This window comes from Molothrus aeneus, chromosome 1 (assembly GCF_037042795.1).
Source record: "Molothrus aeneus isolate 106 chromosome 1, BPBGC_Maene_1.0, whole genome shotgun sequence".
Taxonomy (NCBI): Eukaryota; Metazoa; Chordata; class Aves; order Passeriformes; family Icteridae; genus Molothrus; species Molothrus aeneus.
Window position 1 is genome coordinate 19,558,323 of NC_089646.1, and position 16,794 is coordinate 19,575,116.

The 16,794-nt window shown below is 37.0% G+C and overlaps 1 protein-coding gene across 1 annotated transcript in view; it reads right to left on the reverse strand.

Annotated features, from left to right (window-relative positions):
• Window positions 1-2,598: 2,598 nt before the first annotated feature.
• PLXDC2 (plexin domain containing 2) overlaps window positions 2,599-16,794 on the reverse strand; it is a 253,159-nt gene continuing 238,963 nt past the window's right edge. The window contains exon 14 of the mRNA XM_066552436.1: window positions 2,599-9,248. Within this exon, the coding sequence (XP_066408533.1) occupies window positions 9,132-9,248 (117 nt within the window). The 3' untranslated portion in view covers window positions 2,599-9,131. The remainder of the gene's footprint in view (window positions 9,249-16,794) is intronic.

Below are 16,794 nucleotides of genomic sequence, written 5' to 3' on the forward strand. Positions count from 1 at the left end.
GGCACTTCAGTAAGTGATGACTATTTATGGCTTGCATATCCCAATTTAATACCAGTAGAAGAGAGCTAAACCTTTGCCTTCATTCAGCCATTGCAGTCAGTGGGATGATTAATGAAGGAAGATGCTTGGTAGTGTATTTGAATATCACTCAAGTTTTTTCCCCTCCTCCCTTTGAACATTTTCTTAGTAATAACTGTAAAAAGATGCTTGTATATGGGATTTTTACCTATAGGTTTTTTAGTATTTATGTGCCATTACTAAATGTTTGATTGAAATATTTGAAACTTTAGCAGTGGATTTTGTGCTAATATCAAAGATTAAATTAATTAAATATGGAAATTAATTTCAAAATATTTTAAATTATTTTACTAAAAATATACGCACAACAGAGTGGCATGCTAAATACAGTCAACAAGGGGAACACTAATACTATCAATCCAGGTAGGCATTCATATATTGAAACCTAATGAAAAAGTTTTGCCTTTTGTTCATATTTTGGGCTGCTGACTATGATTATAGCTTCATGGAAAATGAAAGGAAACTTCTCCTTTATTCAGATGAAATGTACTGCCCTCTAATTAATACTCAGGGTCATTCCATAACAATTTTTGTGAAAATACTTGAGTGTTAGTAGAGAAGATGAGGAATATTTATTTTCCAAGCATGGTTTTACTCATTCTTTTCCCATTATCACATGTAATGATTGACATTCATTTGCAGTACTTCAGCTGAGCTCTGTGCATGCTGTTCAACTATTAATATCCACTGCAGGGAGAAAGAAGGAACAAAACCACAGAGCTCAGAGTTTCTCTAAGCCAATGCATCATTATTCAATGTAGAGAGAGGCGACAGAACTTTTACTAAAACAACTGTGTCTATAAACCTTGGGTTGTTTATACATTATCTTAGAAGTGGAAAGCTGACAGATTTCCAGTCTGCAACAGGCAGTGGTTGGACAGAAGACAGGGACTAGGCAAATAAAAGCTCCATACATCATTTAGTTCCCAAAGTACAAGGTGACTGTTCTAAACCATTAGAATAGATGACAGCAAGACTACCCTCCACAGAGCACTTCATTGCTTCTGCAGTGAAGGGTTCATCTGATTTCATTACTTTCTTGCTCACGATTTCCTGTTCTGCAGGAAAGGGAGAAAAGTTTGGCTTTGCTTTGTGCATATGTGTTTGCACATCCTTTATTACTCATGATGCTCATCACAGATACCCCAGCATCCTGCAGGAATGCTTCACCTCTCCTCACTCCTAAGGCACCTAGCAAGTCAGGGAACAGCTTACTGTGATCCAGAGCTTTTTCACATCAGCTCCAGGCAAGAAAGTGTTTCCAGGGAAATGTATACCTGAATCTATATATTGGTGAACTGGATTCCTGAGGATGATGCTGATGAAAAATGACATAACATAAATGGGCAAGGGTGTCTTATGCCCTGTCTGCTGCTTGTAAAGTAACAGCATATGTCTAAAAATCCACATCTTGCTGACTGTGGGAATCTAGCATCCCTGATTTAACTGTATATTTGAGACACAGACATGACCTGAAACTGCTTGCTACTTCTACAATTTCCAATGACACCTCTAGACTGAAAAATTTACATTCTTAGGAAAATTTTTAGGCATCTGATCTTATATAAAAAATTGCAATCAATCAGTTGCAAACTCCCCAGGTTTCTTGTCAGGTCTGGTTCCCTCTAGGCAGAAATCTGCAGGCCAAGATAACCTCTGAGCACTTGTCACCTTCCACTGACATGCTCACCTGGACTGCAGGTGAGGAGGAGAGCATTCTGGGAGGGGATCTGTCAGGTCCTCACCTCAGGATGCAAAGCATGCTGCAGAGATACAGAGTGAGACCACTTGTGTCATCTTTTATGGTAACAGAATGCTCTTGCTCTGAGAAAGCACTCAAAACTCAAAATGCATGGTTGACAGCAACTGGAAGGAGTGGCTGAGGGTGAGGGCAGGCAAGCTGGGTGTGCATGGCTGCAGGAGACAAAGGCTGTGCTCACCACACAGGGATGACCTTGGAGACTGCTGAGGAGATCCTTGGCTCATGCTCAGCACTGACAAGGCAGAGGCTGGCACAAGGTCACACTGTTTAATGGAGAGTGCAAGTCTTAGCAAGGTGCCACTGCCTCTTTGCTTTCCAAGGATGAATGGCACTTGCAGTCCTTCAAGCATCTCCTGCGCTGCCCTCATCCTGCCCACAGCCCATGTTGGAGAGGGGCTGTGGAGGGGTCAGGTCCCAGGTGGAAGTAATTCCATCCATTGATAGCACTGCTACGCAGAGTTTGTGCTTTGCAGAATTAGTTTTTTTGATCACAATCTTTGTAAGCCTAGACTGCCACTCATCTCTCCAGGAAGAGGATTCCTTCAGGGAACAGGTCATTATGAAAATGCCCACATATCCAGGAAAGGCATGCCATTTTCTTTTGGAAAGCTTCAGCTTGCCACGAAAACAGTGGTGAAATCCTGATGTACTCATAGTCAAGTCAGAGCTGGAAATTTTTAAGGTGAAAAACTTTAATAAAAGACCACATTGATGATATTTAGTCAAATCTGACCCTCAGATTACAGATCTTTTGCTACTTCTCAAAAAAAATTTAACAACTTTTATTGAAACTGAAAAAAAAAGTCTAGTAATAAAACCAGCAGTCCAAAAAAAGCTAGACAGGAACAAGTAATATTTCTTACTAACAGCTTCTAGATGTCTGAGGAAATACTGTGCCACCCAAGCAGACAATAAACCAAATTTCTTTCGAGCTAACATTAGCAATTAACAAAAGAGTCTTTTTGTTTTTCAAGTAAGAGCTACACCAAAGGAAATAATGCAAAATGCATGGGAAGAGTTTAATTAATTTCCCTAAACACCATATTCTTGGAGACCATAGAAACAACAGGCATATATATTAATTAATTGGGTAAAATTATCTGCTTAGTTAAATGGATGTAATTATTGTTAAATTAGTTAAATTATTGTTATTAGTTAAATGGATGTAATGTCTTGAGGTCTATCTTTTAAAGTCCTTTCACTGCTTTAAAAAATATCTGGGACAAGTTTTTCATTGAAGAGACTAGAATTTTGCTTGACCAAAATGTCTAAGCAAAACCTTTCTGAGAGATTCAGCATTTAGTTTGCTAATTCATGTGGACAGAATTTAGTCAATAACAGGAAAATCTACTTCCAAATAGTTCTATTTACCCAGAACCCACATACAGAGGAGAAATCAAGTGGTGTTTTTTTTCAGATAGAGGCTTATTTTGAGTGACACTAAAAGTGGTCATGATGACACATAAATCAGAGCTTAAAGGAGTAAAAGAAAGTGAAGTAGTGAGAATGCAGAGTTAAGTCAGAGGTGAAGAACCAAAGGATAAAATGTAAGGTAGGATATAGGTATTGAAAAATCTTGCAAGAGAAAGAGAATTGTGTCAAAAAGTGCGGAATGTCTTCTGGAGTCATCATGAGACCCACTAAAATGAGTTGTTAATAGGAGAGCAACTATTCTGGTCGGGAAAGAACTGCATCAAGAGATGAGACTCTGTTCCTGTCAGAAAGATACTTTATTCTACTTGGCATGCTCAAGTGTTTTCTTCCCCATAAAAAATTAAAAAGTCAAGAAAATCACTTAAGATTTGACAATACACTGATAGTTAAAGGACAGCTTTAGATTTATGATATTGTTTCAATCAAGTCCAATCAGCTCAGACTTGAATATTTTATCCGTGCTCCAGCTGTAGGGATGCTGGCTGCTCTGATAAAATTAAATTGATTTGTTTCTCTCAGTTCCACACAAGCTACATCCTGCTTTGTCACATTTGGCTTCTGATAAAACACCACTGGCACACTGTTCCACCTCAAAATGCTGCCTGTGGCTCAGGCCTATTTTCCCTAAGGAATGACATAAACCATCCATGAGATGAGATATAGACTCATGTAGATTTAGACAGAAGCCAGTTGTTCTGATGACTTTTTTTTAGTTTAAAATTACAGAGCTGGCATGAAGGAAGACCTCATGTGTTTCAACTCAGTGCCACTGGCACACAGTATCAATGCTCTCAAGACTGTAAATAAGGTTTCTTGCTGTGCCTTTAGAGCATCTGGGAATACTGAAATTCCTTCTCTTCTGCATTTTTCCCTTCTCCTTCTCCTACTCCAAAAAAACCAAGACCCAAACCCAATGTACCATTACATCCATAAAGAAATGAGTAGTGGGTATCAGTTCTTAAAATCTCTGTCTAAAACATGAGAATTAGGATTTAGGCTACCCTGTTGGTCAGTAGCATTTATTTCTGGAGCTTTTTAGGCTTCAAGCAGTTCTCTGCAAGAAGGCAGAGGCACATGTGTAAGAATTCCATTGGTCTTACTCTGAACCACAGTGCATGCTGCTGGTTTTTCTCTTCACTGGAGGTAATAAATTCCCCGAGATCAAAACTGTTGATCTGAGCCAAATTTGTGATCTATTCCAGTTCTGTTCCTCATGGCTAACACTGTGGACTTTGTTCAGCTGAGATATCTTCTATGTGAATGTCAAATGTTGTCTTTATACAAAGCTTCCTTGCTTAGCATCAGAAACTGATAACACAGCCATTGCTTTCTCCACTGTATGCACTCAAGGCAAAAATTCCCTTTGATGATCTGTGAACTGGACCATGATCCAACATGGGCTACTGTGAATGCTCTAGTCATCCACCTACTTTGTGAAAATCTGCCAGCTCTTGACAACTGCTTGCAAAACCTTGTTTAGAGATCCTATACAAATGAAATGATGTGTGTTACAATTTACAGTTTCTTTTGCTTATCCAAGAGGTTCTCTAATAGAATATAGAAATATTCTCTTGTTTTCATTGGGACTCTTTTCACTTTACAGAAAAGAATATCTCTTCCATGCTCACTGGCAAACCAGCTTCCTTTTTCATTGCTTCCACATTTGAATGGCAAACTAATGGTGTGACTACTCAGCTGTCTCAGGTACTCTTGTAGTGAGTTTTTTTATGGTTTGAGCACTGTTGAACAAGAAATATGATGAATTTTGCAAAGCTAAATATTCTGCTCAGCTAGTGCAAATTTAATTTGGTTTCCACAGTTTCTCAAAATACAGTGATGTATTATCTTTTCTCCCAGAATTCCAGCACACACATTAGTTGTAAAATGAGCTTGATCTGAAGCTAAATTATAATGTTGCATTGAAGTAAGTTTTTACTTACAAGACATCTATATCATTTGCAGCAGAAGCTGTAGAGATTGAGAAGGGCAATTATAAGAAAAAAACCCAACCCTTCAATATAGTGTTCTCTGGAAAATTGACTCCCTTTCACGGGAATGCTCAGAGCAGAAATAAATCAGGGTGTATACATCCCTCAGGTCCAGTGCTGATGGGTATGGAAGAAAAGTCCATGAAAAAAGGTCTTCTGAAAAGGCTTTGGATGGTATGCAACAATGTGCAACAAAATTTGAGCAAAGAGGAGAAAAATATGGAATAGCTGTTTCTGGTGAAAATCTGTGTTCTCTTATTCCAATAAATTGTAGGATGGTGCACTGAGGAACATAGAAAGCAATTAAATAATCCCATCTTTATAAGTATGCACATGTGAATGAAGTTACAATTCCACTTCATCAGAAGTTCCACAATTTCTTAATATATGAATACAGCTTTAGAAATTCTAGGGTCTCTTTTTTTTCAATAATTTCTGTGTGTGGTGATATGTATATATATATCTATATATATATATCACACACACATACAAATATATATATGTATAGCTGATTTAATGTTTCATCTTAATGAGATTTGAAAGCTACTTAGTAATGTGCCTTGAGTCCTTAGAATTAAAAGTTTCCTTTATCTCTGTGGAGGAGGATGAGGTGAAGCAGAGTACTGAGAGTGTTAGGCATTATGGAACAGTTGACACTAAAATGGAAAATAATAAGAAAAAAAATGTGACACATCTTGCAATAATTAAACAGTATTAGATAAATAAATTTATAGGGAAGTTTAAGAGTTAAAATAACTGTTGGGATAAATGACTCTGTAAACAAACATTTTTCTGAGTAAGATTCAAATGAAGGACCACTGGGAATGCTAGTGAAACACTGTTTCAGACACTTGGATGAAAATTTATGAATTGTTGAAAAACATTTCATCTGGATTTCTGAGAGGGCTATATGACATTTTTTTGGTCTGGGGCAATTAAACCTGTTGCTTTATAAAAATATAAGAATACAATTCTCAGTTAATCTCAATATTTTATCAGACCTCTAGATTAATGTTTGTATAATTTTTAATGTGGCAATTTTAATTATTAAAAAATTAGAAAACCAGATGGAATTACAAAACAGCAACAGATTACTTAATTAACTTTTGCCTATTGGGATAAATAGAACATACCACAGAATATATCAAAGCAGACACCAATGAGACTCTATACATCCATTAGTATGCAGGAGGTTTTCTCTTCAGACAGCAGTTCTTATCAGACATAAGCATATGCCTATCCATCTTATTGAATAAACCCAGCAACTCCTCATGTTATAATCCACAGCATATGGATTATAATCATGGCAAAAACCTGAAGAAGTACTCTATGATGCTCCCTGCAGACCATTGAAATCTCCCACTAAGTACATGAGGGGGAAAAAAATGAAAAAAATGATTGCTATCATTTTATGAAGTAGTACAACATGTAACTTAGTCTGCAAATACTAACAAACATCCTTCAGCTGTGAAAGGGCCTTAAACAAAAAGTAATCAAAACATCAGATTTTAAAATTGTTGATATATTTGTCTAAGCATATCACAAATACTCTGTCAGCTCCATTGCCTGATATGTGTTACATACCTGGGTAAAAATAGGAGTGAATCAGATGAAGAGCAGACCTGTAAACCCATAATAATATAAATCTTTACTTAGATGAAACATCCTTTGAACTTATTGCAGTACTATATAGATTTTTGCAAATTCTTAGTATAATTTGCAAAGATGTTCTCTGAAATAAAAATTATTTCAAATAGGATTCCAGAAGCTCTACAATTGCTTCTTTAGGAAAGAACCCCAGCTGATGACTTCCAAGATTCCCAGTAAAACTGATGATAATTATTGCACACCAAATACGTTCCTACATGATGTGCACTGATACCTTTTTATTTAATAAAAATGAGTGTCACCATATATATGTGCATACATTTGGTTATTGCTATCAGAATTAAAAGCCTGCAATTTAAACCCAGCCTATTAGAAAAAGGGCTCAGCAGACCCACACAAATGGAAATGACTACTTGCCACAGGTTTTTAACCAGGCTTTGAAACAATGTGTTTGTTAGTACCTTCAGATTAATATCAGTTAGTTTTTGAACAGTTTCAATCTCATGCTAGATGATTCAAACCAGATGAAAATAAAAATGTGTTACCCAAAACAAAAGAATACAGAAAATACAGTATTGTAGTATTTACTGAACAAAATAACAAAAATCATGTTTCCTTTTTTTTTTAACAGCATTAAGTAATCAAACTTAGGCCATACAAGCATCAAGAAATGTAAGTAACTGTACTATTAAGGTGGTATCTACAACTTTTTTAAACGGGTCAAAATCCAAAACCACAAATGTTGTCTGCCTCACTTAAAAATCATTCAAGTGCCTTGCACAGTATGTAAATAAATTGATAGTAAATGACTGCTATGAAACGTACATGCAGTACCTGAATTTCATATTTCAATACCTCAGGCCCAGATCATCAAAGCATTTAGGTTTCCACTCCTCAAGGAAGCTCTGGGTCTCCATGTATATTAACCCCTCCCCCGAAAGGAGTAACTGGTTTTGATGGTGTGAATTTATAGTGTTGTCTTTCCCTGTGCAGGGAGGGAAAGGGTCAATTTTACAGAAAGAATGGTTCCAATAGGCAGAAAGTTTATGGACTGCAACTATATGAACCACCTTCCCTACACAACATAAAAATATTCTAATATTAAGGATTATTTTACAACTCAGTGGAAATATGCAGTAATGCAATTCATTTCCTTTGTCTGGATGACAAAAATGCAGTCTTAACAGTCACAAGAACCCGCCTTGTGTTAGCTATAAAAAAAAATATATTTATATATATATTTATGCAACTACTATGTGCATTAAACAAAACCACTGTATGAATCAGCAGGGTTCAATAACACTTGTATCTGAATCTCTGAAAGGGGTGCATTGAAGTCTATGGTGCTTCTCAGTAAGGACTCACAATGAAATGGTAAAGAATAGAAACCCATTTATTTTAAATCTTATTTTTCTTACCCCATTGCCTAAGAAATGGTCCATAAGCTCTCTGGCAGCTAAAAGGATCTGTTGCCTTTACTTCAACATACTGCTGAGAAATGAAAAATACACCTTAATACAAACCTGATAATTCACTTTTTAGGGAACACTGAAATCGAAAATCAGCCAAACATCATTGTGAACTCCCATGAAATAATTCCACCATCATGAAAATTCTCTGCTGTCTTCAGTTCTTACCAATCTGTGTATCATGAGTTGTTTAGCAGCCTAGTAATCAGCAATGTACAAGAAACATTGTATTATTCCTGGAAAGCATTTACATTTTGACTCACTCAGGTTGGCAGGTCGATTAAGAATTGAAAAGTGTATTTCACATCTGCTTATATAAATGTTGGAAAATTCCTTTGCTTCTTCTTTACCTGTCTTAAGATACTTTTCTCAATCACACTGTGATCAATGCCCTTTGCACTGGAATGGTACAGATTTTTTCCTCAGTCTGAGATAACAGAGAAGAAGACTTGAACCAAAGGGCAACACCCTTGCACACCAAAGCTTTATTATATTTCTGATTACTGTGCATCCCCACACCTAAAGCAAATAACATGGCTCTTGTGCCATGGTTCTGATACTGTAGGTGTCCACTGACAAGTGTTCTGCATGAACCATTGTGTCTCAGTCCACTAACAAAAACTACTGTGCAGTAGTAATCTGGTATCTTAGATAGTTTTTCTTCTTGGACAACGTTTATCCAGAATCTTCTTTCTATCAGGCTACAGCAGCTTAGGGCTCCTTTTCTTTAAAGAGAGGCAAAATAAATGTCTTACACCTGTAGGCCAGTACTGGTGTTCTGTCCCAGAAATTTTAGCACTGCTCTGATACGATGAACCCTTCTTTTTCTCCCACTGGTTCCACCTCAGCATAGGCAGGATGTCCAGATCCTCTTCTGAATTTCATTGCTGGCCATCTGCTTGGACGTCGCTACAATGGCAATAAAAAAAGAAACTTTTAAGAGGGGTACTACAATAAATTGTTAATTAAAAGACCTAACAATATCTTGCAATTTTGACCTCTCATACTACCTGTCAACCACACTCCCTGTAGTTGTTACAGGAATAGAAAGGCACAGTTCAGCAGCAGCAAAAGTCAGAGGAATAAATACCTCTTTTTAAATTTATGGGGGATGACTGTTCTCAAACACATAACAATTACCACTACTCTTAGCAATGAAGAGGATGAAATAGCTCCTGTCTAAAATGGCTGATTATTGGATTTGTCACATAAAGAGCTGATGCTCCACTAACCTCAAGAGGATCTGTTCAATGCCCTTCCTTCCTAGTTCTGCAGAGGAATTTTCCAATATACTCTATGCCATGGGAAAATATGCGGCAGAGTTGACAGGAACTTTAATTAAAAAATTATTTAGGATAAAATTCTGGCACGCTTATGCAGGACTCTCAAAATAATGACTTCCTATTTCAAGTGCCATAATTTCTACTTGAGTAGTTTACTTTGATGGTTCAAATAGAAGCAACATTTTTATTTAAACTCTTAAGAACTTTGAGTACGAGAGCATTAAGAAGTCCTAACCAGTTTCCACTAGGATCTTGGGTGTCTGCTTTAAAAACAGCTAATAAGCAGAGAAAAGAAACAGTTATTTTCTAGGGTAGATAAAAAAATTCCTGTATTATTATGATATCTCTAGGAAGGAAAAGTGCTTTAAACAATCTGTATTTTCAAATTAATCAGTGTCAGGTAAGGCTCAGTTTTTGGGTGACCACTCTGAGATTATGTCAAAGGGAATAGCTTTCAGGAAAATAGGGAAACTCCTTCATAGAGTCAGTGAGAAGAAAAATATTTCCTAAAAAGATTTTTCTCTATTGAAAATTGTATCTGCCAAATATACTGATTTATTTCTCTTTACTGACAAGAGTTACAATCTGCTTGGAAAGAGGGCTAGAAAGACAGAAACTTATATAGAAACATTGCAGGAAAATGAGAGGAGAATCAATGAAAACAAGTTACAGCCTATATTTTCATTGACAGCTCAAAAGCAAAATAATTTTACTTTATGATCTTTATTCTGAATATAAACACTGCATTTGATTTTCTGTCCCTATAATACCCCATTTTTATTTCCTTTCAATCACAAAGGAGACTTCATGCTTCTGAGGGGTGTTTTGGTGGCCACAATACAGCCACAGCCATGTTTTGCTGGGACTCATGGTGCTGCTGAGCAGGCCTCACTAAAGAAATCTTGAGGTGTCACTGGATCTTGTTTCCAACAAGCCACACAGCTGACTGCAGCACAAAGTCTTCCTCATTTTCAGGAAGATACCTCCTAAAAGCAACTGCTTCATTCTCCTCACATTGCAGGATCAGGTTACTTTTGAGGCATTCAGAGCTAAATTCTGTTTGGCAGGTGATTTAAAACACCAGACTTTTCAGTGCAGCACCTTCCTACAAAATAGGAAGGCAGAACACTGTCTTCTTTAATGGATGTCTCTTCCTAACAAGAAAACTTAGTCTATTCAAACTTTGGAGAGTTTTTTCTACCAAAGCTTGATTCTGTGTGTTTTCAAAATTAAGAAGACTGTTTGGTTACTGCTAAAGAAAAAGCGTCATATTCTGTTCTCAGGCTCACTAAAGTAAATCAGGAAAAATGCTATTAAATATAAAGGGTTTCTTTCAGATTTACACTGGTACAAATGAGAAAGGAATTAGATGGAGAGGTCTCTAATGAAAAGGGAAAAGGAAAAACCACTGGAAAACTAGCAGGAAAGAATAACTAGAAATGGTATCAAATGGTGACACATAAGGACGAGCTGGGTTTTAATATACTAAGTTGCTTCCTAATTTAATTTTAAGGTTTATCTATTATTATTTAGTACTTCGTTGCTACATTGATGATAGATACTAAATTTACTATTTTGTACTACTCTTTTTAATTGGCCTTTTCAGATGATTATTTATGGAACAGATGTGTATCAGTTTTAATGATACAAGCCATATGACATAAATATGAGTTGTTTTTCCAGAAATAAAGCAAAAGACTTGAAGGTCATCTTCTAATATTGCAGTTACAGTTTTCTGCGGTTTCTTGTCATGTCTGAGGTGAGATTTTCCCTTTAAAGTGATTGTTTAATTTCAGCTTCATTATGTGCATGTTAACAGTTTTAAAAGAGAGCACTGACAAACTATCAACTCATTGCCTTATGTAACCCCTTAAAAGCTGTAAAAATATTTCAGCTTTAACTGAAAAAAACAAGAGTAACTTGATAGATGTTGGGAGATACAAAGTTCCTTCATTTACTGAAGCAGCTCAGGAAATACTTAATGCATTCTTTTTTCTGTGTGAAGACTATTAAAAAAACAGAAAAAACCTCTACCCCCAAACAAACCAACCAAACAAAACGCACCAAAAAACCCCACCAAACCCAAACCAAATAGGGAGAAAGCAAGCTGGGTACTTAACTAACTAATTCCCAATTTTAGTAGGAAAAAATATGTTTCTTCATCTGGAATCAGAACACTTAAAGGAAATCCTCTGAGCTGTGGCTGGAGAGTTGTAACTCCTTCTTCCTTTCAGGGTATTAAAAAGCAGGAAAATGGGACTAGTATTTTTTTAAAATGTTTTGAAGCTTCCGTGAGTTCACTATTTTAAGCAACGAAGTTGAGAGAAAAGCACTTGTGACCCTACATGACCAGGATGCAGAAGAAATATGTTGAGATGCAGGGAAATAATTTATGAGATACATTAAAAAAGTTAGTTCCTATTAAAGATCAGTAAGATAAAGGGAAAAAAAAATCCAGCAGTTGGATAATCTATGGAAAGTGAGGTCTACCTTTCATTTTCCTACATTATGTCTGTCTACACCATTGCTGGTGGCTGTGCAGGATGTTTGACTTCCTGCATCAATACAAAGACTAAAATAAGTATATTTATATCCATCTTGCAGAAGAGACAGAATTTATACCATTTTACTTACTTCTGAGGGAAAACCAGAGGGGATTCTGCCTATTAAAACTAAAGGCTAGAAACTGAAGTGACTTCTCACTCTGATTGCAAGGAAAGATGTCCAAGTGTATTATTGTTTTTGATCACTTTCCTTTTGACATCTTTCAATATCAGGGATTTTTGAGCCTTATAGGTCCTTGCTTATCCATGAAAATCATATTATCTCATTTAGATGTTTAAAAAAAGGGTTTGAGACATATCTGAGTGCAGTTAATTGGATACAGTCTAAATAAAACTCAGTTGTTATGATCTGAACATGGTTTCTAGTGTTACAGTTGATGATTTTTTACAGGTTGCTAGCTGTAGACGATGTTATTTCCTGCTGAACAGTAACCAATACTACAAGATCAGTTACAGGAGGATGGACAGTTGTGAAAAGTTGTGTTTAAATACTGGTATCTGAAGATTGATTCCCTGCTTCTGGGAGTTTTTGGTGCTAACATTATCTCTAAAATTTATGTAATTGAACACTTTTCTTCTGAGATGTTAATTTATCAAAAGCAATTGTAATAATGTATATTTTGTTAGCTGCAGCAATTTTAAGCTTTTACATTTCCTTTCATACATCTTTGTAAAGACAAGTTTCTACCACTAATGGACCAGAGGAACTTGGCAACAGATATTTCATATTTGATATTTTTACACCCTAGCTTCTATTATCATCCTTAGTCTATATTTCCCTGAGTACACAAAAATGGAATGAGAACGATTCTGTACAGAAGAGCAGTGAAGGAAAACAGTAATGAAATATTAGCCCCTCTGTCATCTCCTCAACCCTGCCATACACGTTTTGTTCCAAAAGATTTCTAAAACACTATCAAAAGTTTCTTTGTATCTTTCAACCAGCATAAAATCCCAGAGTGCTTCTGCATGCATCAGCTCTTCATTCCTATTCAGCAGTAAACTTGAACTGTGGATTTCATCAAGACATGCACACTCTTTCTAAAACTGAATTTACAGTATAAATACTGAGTATACTGAGTACAAATACTTGACATAACATGAGAAGGTCAATCTTTCAAAGTCTTGACTCTCCAGAGCTCCCTAGTAAACTTGATTTACCACTAAACTACACAAAAGCTGAAGTTATTGAGTACCTTTTAGACTGAATGCTCTGGCACAACTTTGTCTCCTCTATGTATTGATTTTTTCAATATTTCAATCTTTCAAACTTCCAGAGGGCTGGTTCATTGTGTCTACTGAAGGGCTGCATCTTACATTTCCACTAATGTCAAATTCCTTGTCTAATTCAGGAGTACAGGCACATTTAAATCTATTTAAAAGCTGTACTCTTTAATCACACTTCGTCAAGAAGGCAAATTTAATTCTGACAATATGGAAATATGCAAATATGGACTAATCAAAATTCTGGATTTATGATCAAAACTTCAGAAAAACTGTTATGACTTACAAAAATAGATTAAGAAAAAGGGAACAAAACTATAATAAGGTCTTACTAAATGACTAAATAATTAAATGTTCATCTGATATTATTCAAGACTCATTAGTCCAAGTACCTGTCCAGCGTTAATCTGCCTCAGCATTCAGGGCTTTGGTTTCTTGTGAGAAGTAAAGATCTTTCTGTTACCAATTACCTTGACCATAACATGTACTTTTGTGCTCAAAGTTATCTGAAATTTGTGCATGAGTCTTTAATGTCTTCTAGAAACACTCAATTTATTTGACAAATCACAGTCAGAAGTGGATGAAGCTACGAATATCTGAAACTATACTTCTGATATATATTCCCAGGAATAAGAAAAGAGCAATTGTCTGACACCATGTTAAATTCATATTTTGAAGAAACTGTTCTCAAATAAGGATTGCTTCAGACTTAAGATTTAGTAGAGTCATTTAAAGGCTTCATTTATTTTTCCTTTTGATAGAAGTACTTGTTTAATGTATCTTTTTGTGATTTAAACCATCTTTCTATAACGTTTTTTGCAGTCTTATGTTCATCTGAGGAGCTGGCTGCTGAAGGACAAAAACCAGAATGCCTCCTTCCTCTACACCTTTGACTTTTATTGTCAGTCTTGATTATTTATTTAAGTGCTTCTCCCTTGTGGTTGATTTAGGTTTCCCTTGCTGAACTGCTGGTTCCTGCTGAGCTGGATAAGCTTTGGAAAAATAACTTTACTATCAGTACTAGGCAATGACAGTGAGATCAATGACAATACTCCAAATGCCAGGACTTCAAAAGAAGAGAAGAAAAATGATACCTGTTCTCTTCTTTAAATCATCATCTTCATGAAACACAATTCAGCCTAAACATCTGGACAAAAACTACTTGATGACCATGTTAAGCCTATTTCAAACTAAAAGCATAATCCCCTGTAAAAAACAATGGGCCATATCCCAGAAGAAAACAGCAAATCTGTGTGAGCTCCATCAGCTGACTTAGACAGCTGATGATCTCATTCTTTTTACAAAAACCCTTTTTTTTTCTAATCTTTCTCCTATTTATTTCTTGTTTGTTCAAAGACATACACTGCATTTGTGACATGAATACAGAAACCTAGAAATGGTACATGGAAAACATGGCTGGATGTTAAATCTAGCTCTTATTTGTGGTGTGCTGTTACAAGCAGAGAAGTAAAATGGTGACCCAGAAATGTCCCTTTATTTCCTGAGCTCTGAAATACCAAGAACTCCAGCATTTTAACTATTTTCACATATTATTCCCTTCTGCTAAGCAGATAGGGGGATGAGCAGAAGACCAAAATCTGAAGGAAATCTACTGCTAGATGTGTGTGCTAGTGAATGCTTTCAGATAAAATCCCTTATACAGCCCATCATTAAAAAAACCTCACCAATAATTAGTGTTTTCTCAGACCACCCCAGCTAGGGCTCAGTATTTAGAAATCATCCTCAGTTTATGCTAAGAGTCTACATACTGTCAGCTTGAAGTGAGGCAGAGTTAAATGACAGGAATGCAGATCTTTTTATGCTGGTATGTCTTTATGTTAAAAATCAGCCACAACCTTATTTAATTTACTAGCAAATACATAATTTAACTTAAATCAAGGACATAATTTAAGTTGAATCAAGAGGAGTCAAGGTGCATTTTCCATGCTTTGATCACATACTATTATGTGTTTGCTGAAGATCTGCAGCTGTTTCTTCCTCCCTCCTTGTGTTTTTCCTGAAGGTCACTCCTTGGCTCGATAGCACCAGCTCAACTCTCTGTGTGGCCATTTAAACAGATTCCTGAAATTGTCCATCTTAAACATCCAAGATGAAGTAAAACAAACAAAAAAAGACATAGGTATGTGCATGTGTGTGATGTAAGTGTACATGTATGTCTCTAATCAGCTGAACCAGCAAAATAAAGCTCTGACATACCTCCAAGGAGGCTGGGAACATGAAGGCAAAAGATATGACCTTCAAAATAGGATCTTAACTCAAAAGAATGTTAATTTTTAACCACAAACACCCACACTGCTCTTCAGTGTGTGACATATTAACCACTATTAATACATACACAGTCACTAATGGATAAGCTCTATGAATTCATTCATATTCTTAGAGCTTCGGAGTCCACATATGTTAGTAAGTTTTGTAACTATAAGGTGAATGCAAGAGAAAGGCTCTTTTGCCTGAGGTTAAGAAGGCCTAATTTGAAATGTCATTTTAGACTTCTTAAAATCCTTTGCCCCCAGAGAATCACCAAAGTAAAATTTTATTCATTTCTTGTCAAGCCCCCTGTAGTCATGCTTGGCAATGTATCACTGTGTTCACCTGGCAAGAGACATCCCAGTGTTTCATTCCTTATCTTCATATCACAGAATCACAGAATCTGCTGAGTTGGAAGGGACCCACAAGGACCCTTGAGTCCAACTCCCAGAGCTGCACAGCACCATCCCCAAGAGTCCTGCCCTGTTCCTGTGAGTATTGCCAAATGCTCCTTGGGCTGTCAGGCTGATCCTGTGACCACTGCCTTGGAGAGCTGTTCCAGTGCTCAACCACCCTCTGGGGGAAAAACCTTTTCCAACCTAAATCTCACCTGGCACTACCTCAGGCCATTCCATCAGGTCCTGTCACTGGTTGTGACAGAGAAGAGGTCAGTGCCTGACCCTCCTCTTCCCCTCATGAGGAAGTTGTGGACTCCAATGATGTCTCCTCTCAGTCTCCTCCAGGCTGAACAGATCAAGTGACCTCAGCCACCACCTTTGTTGCCCTCCTTTGGACTCTCTCTAATAAATATTTTTCTTTCATTGAGGCACCCAAAACTGCCCCCAGCACTCGGGGTGAGGTTGCCCCAGTGCAGAGCAGAGCAGGACAATCTCCTCCCTTGCCCAGCTGGCCATGCTGTGCCTGATGCCCCCCAGGACAGGGCTGGCCCTCCTGGCTGCCAGGGCACTGCTGGCTCAGGTTCAACTTGCCATGGACCAGGACCCCCAGGTCCCTTTCCATGGCTCTGCTCTCCAGCCTCTCATTCCCCAGTTTGTCTGTACATCAAGGGTTACCCCATCCCAGGTGCAGAGGGTCACCACTCTGATGTCACTCCAT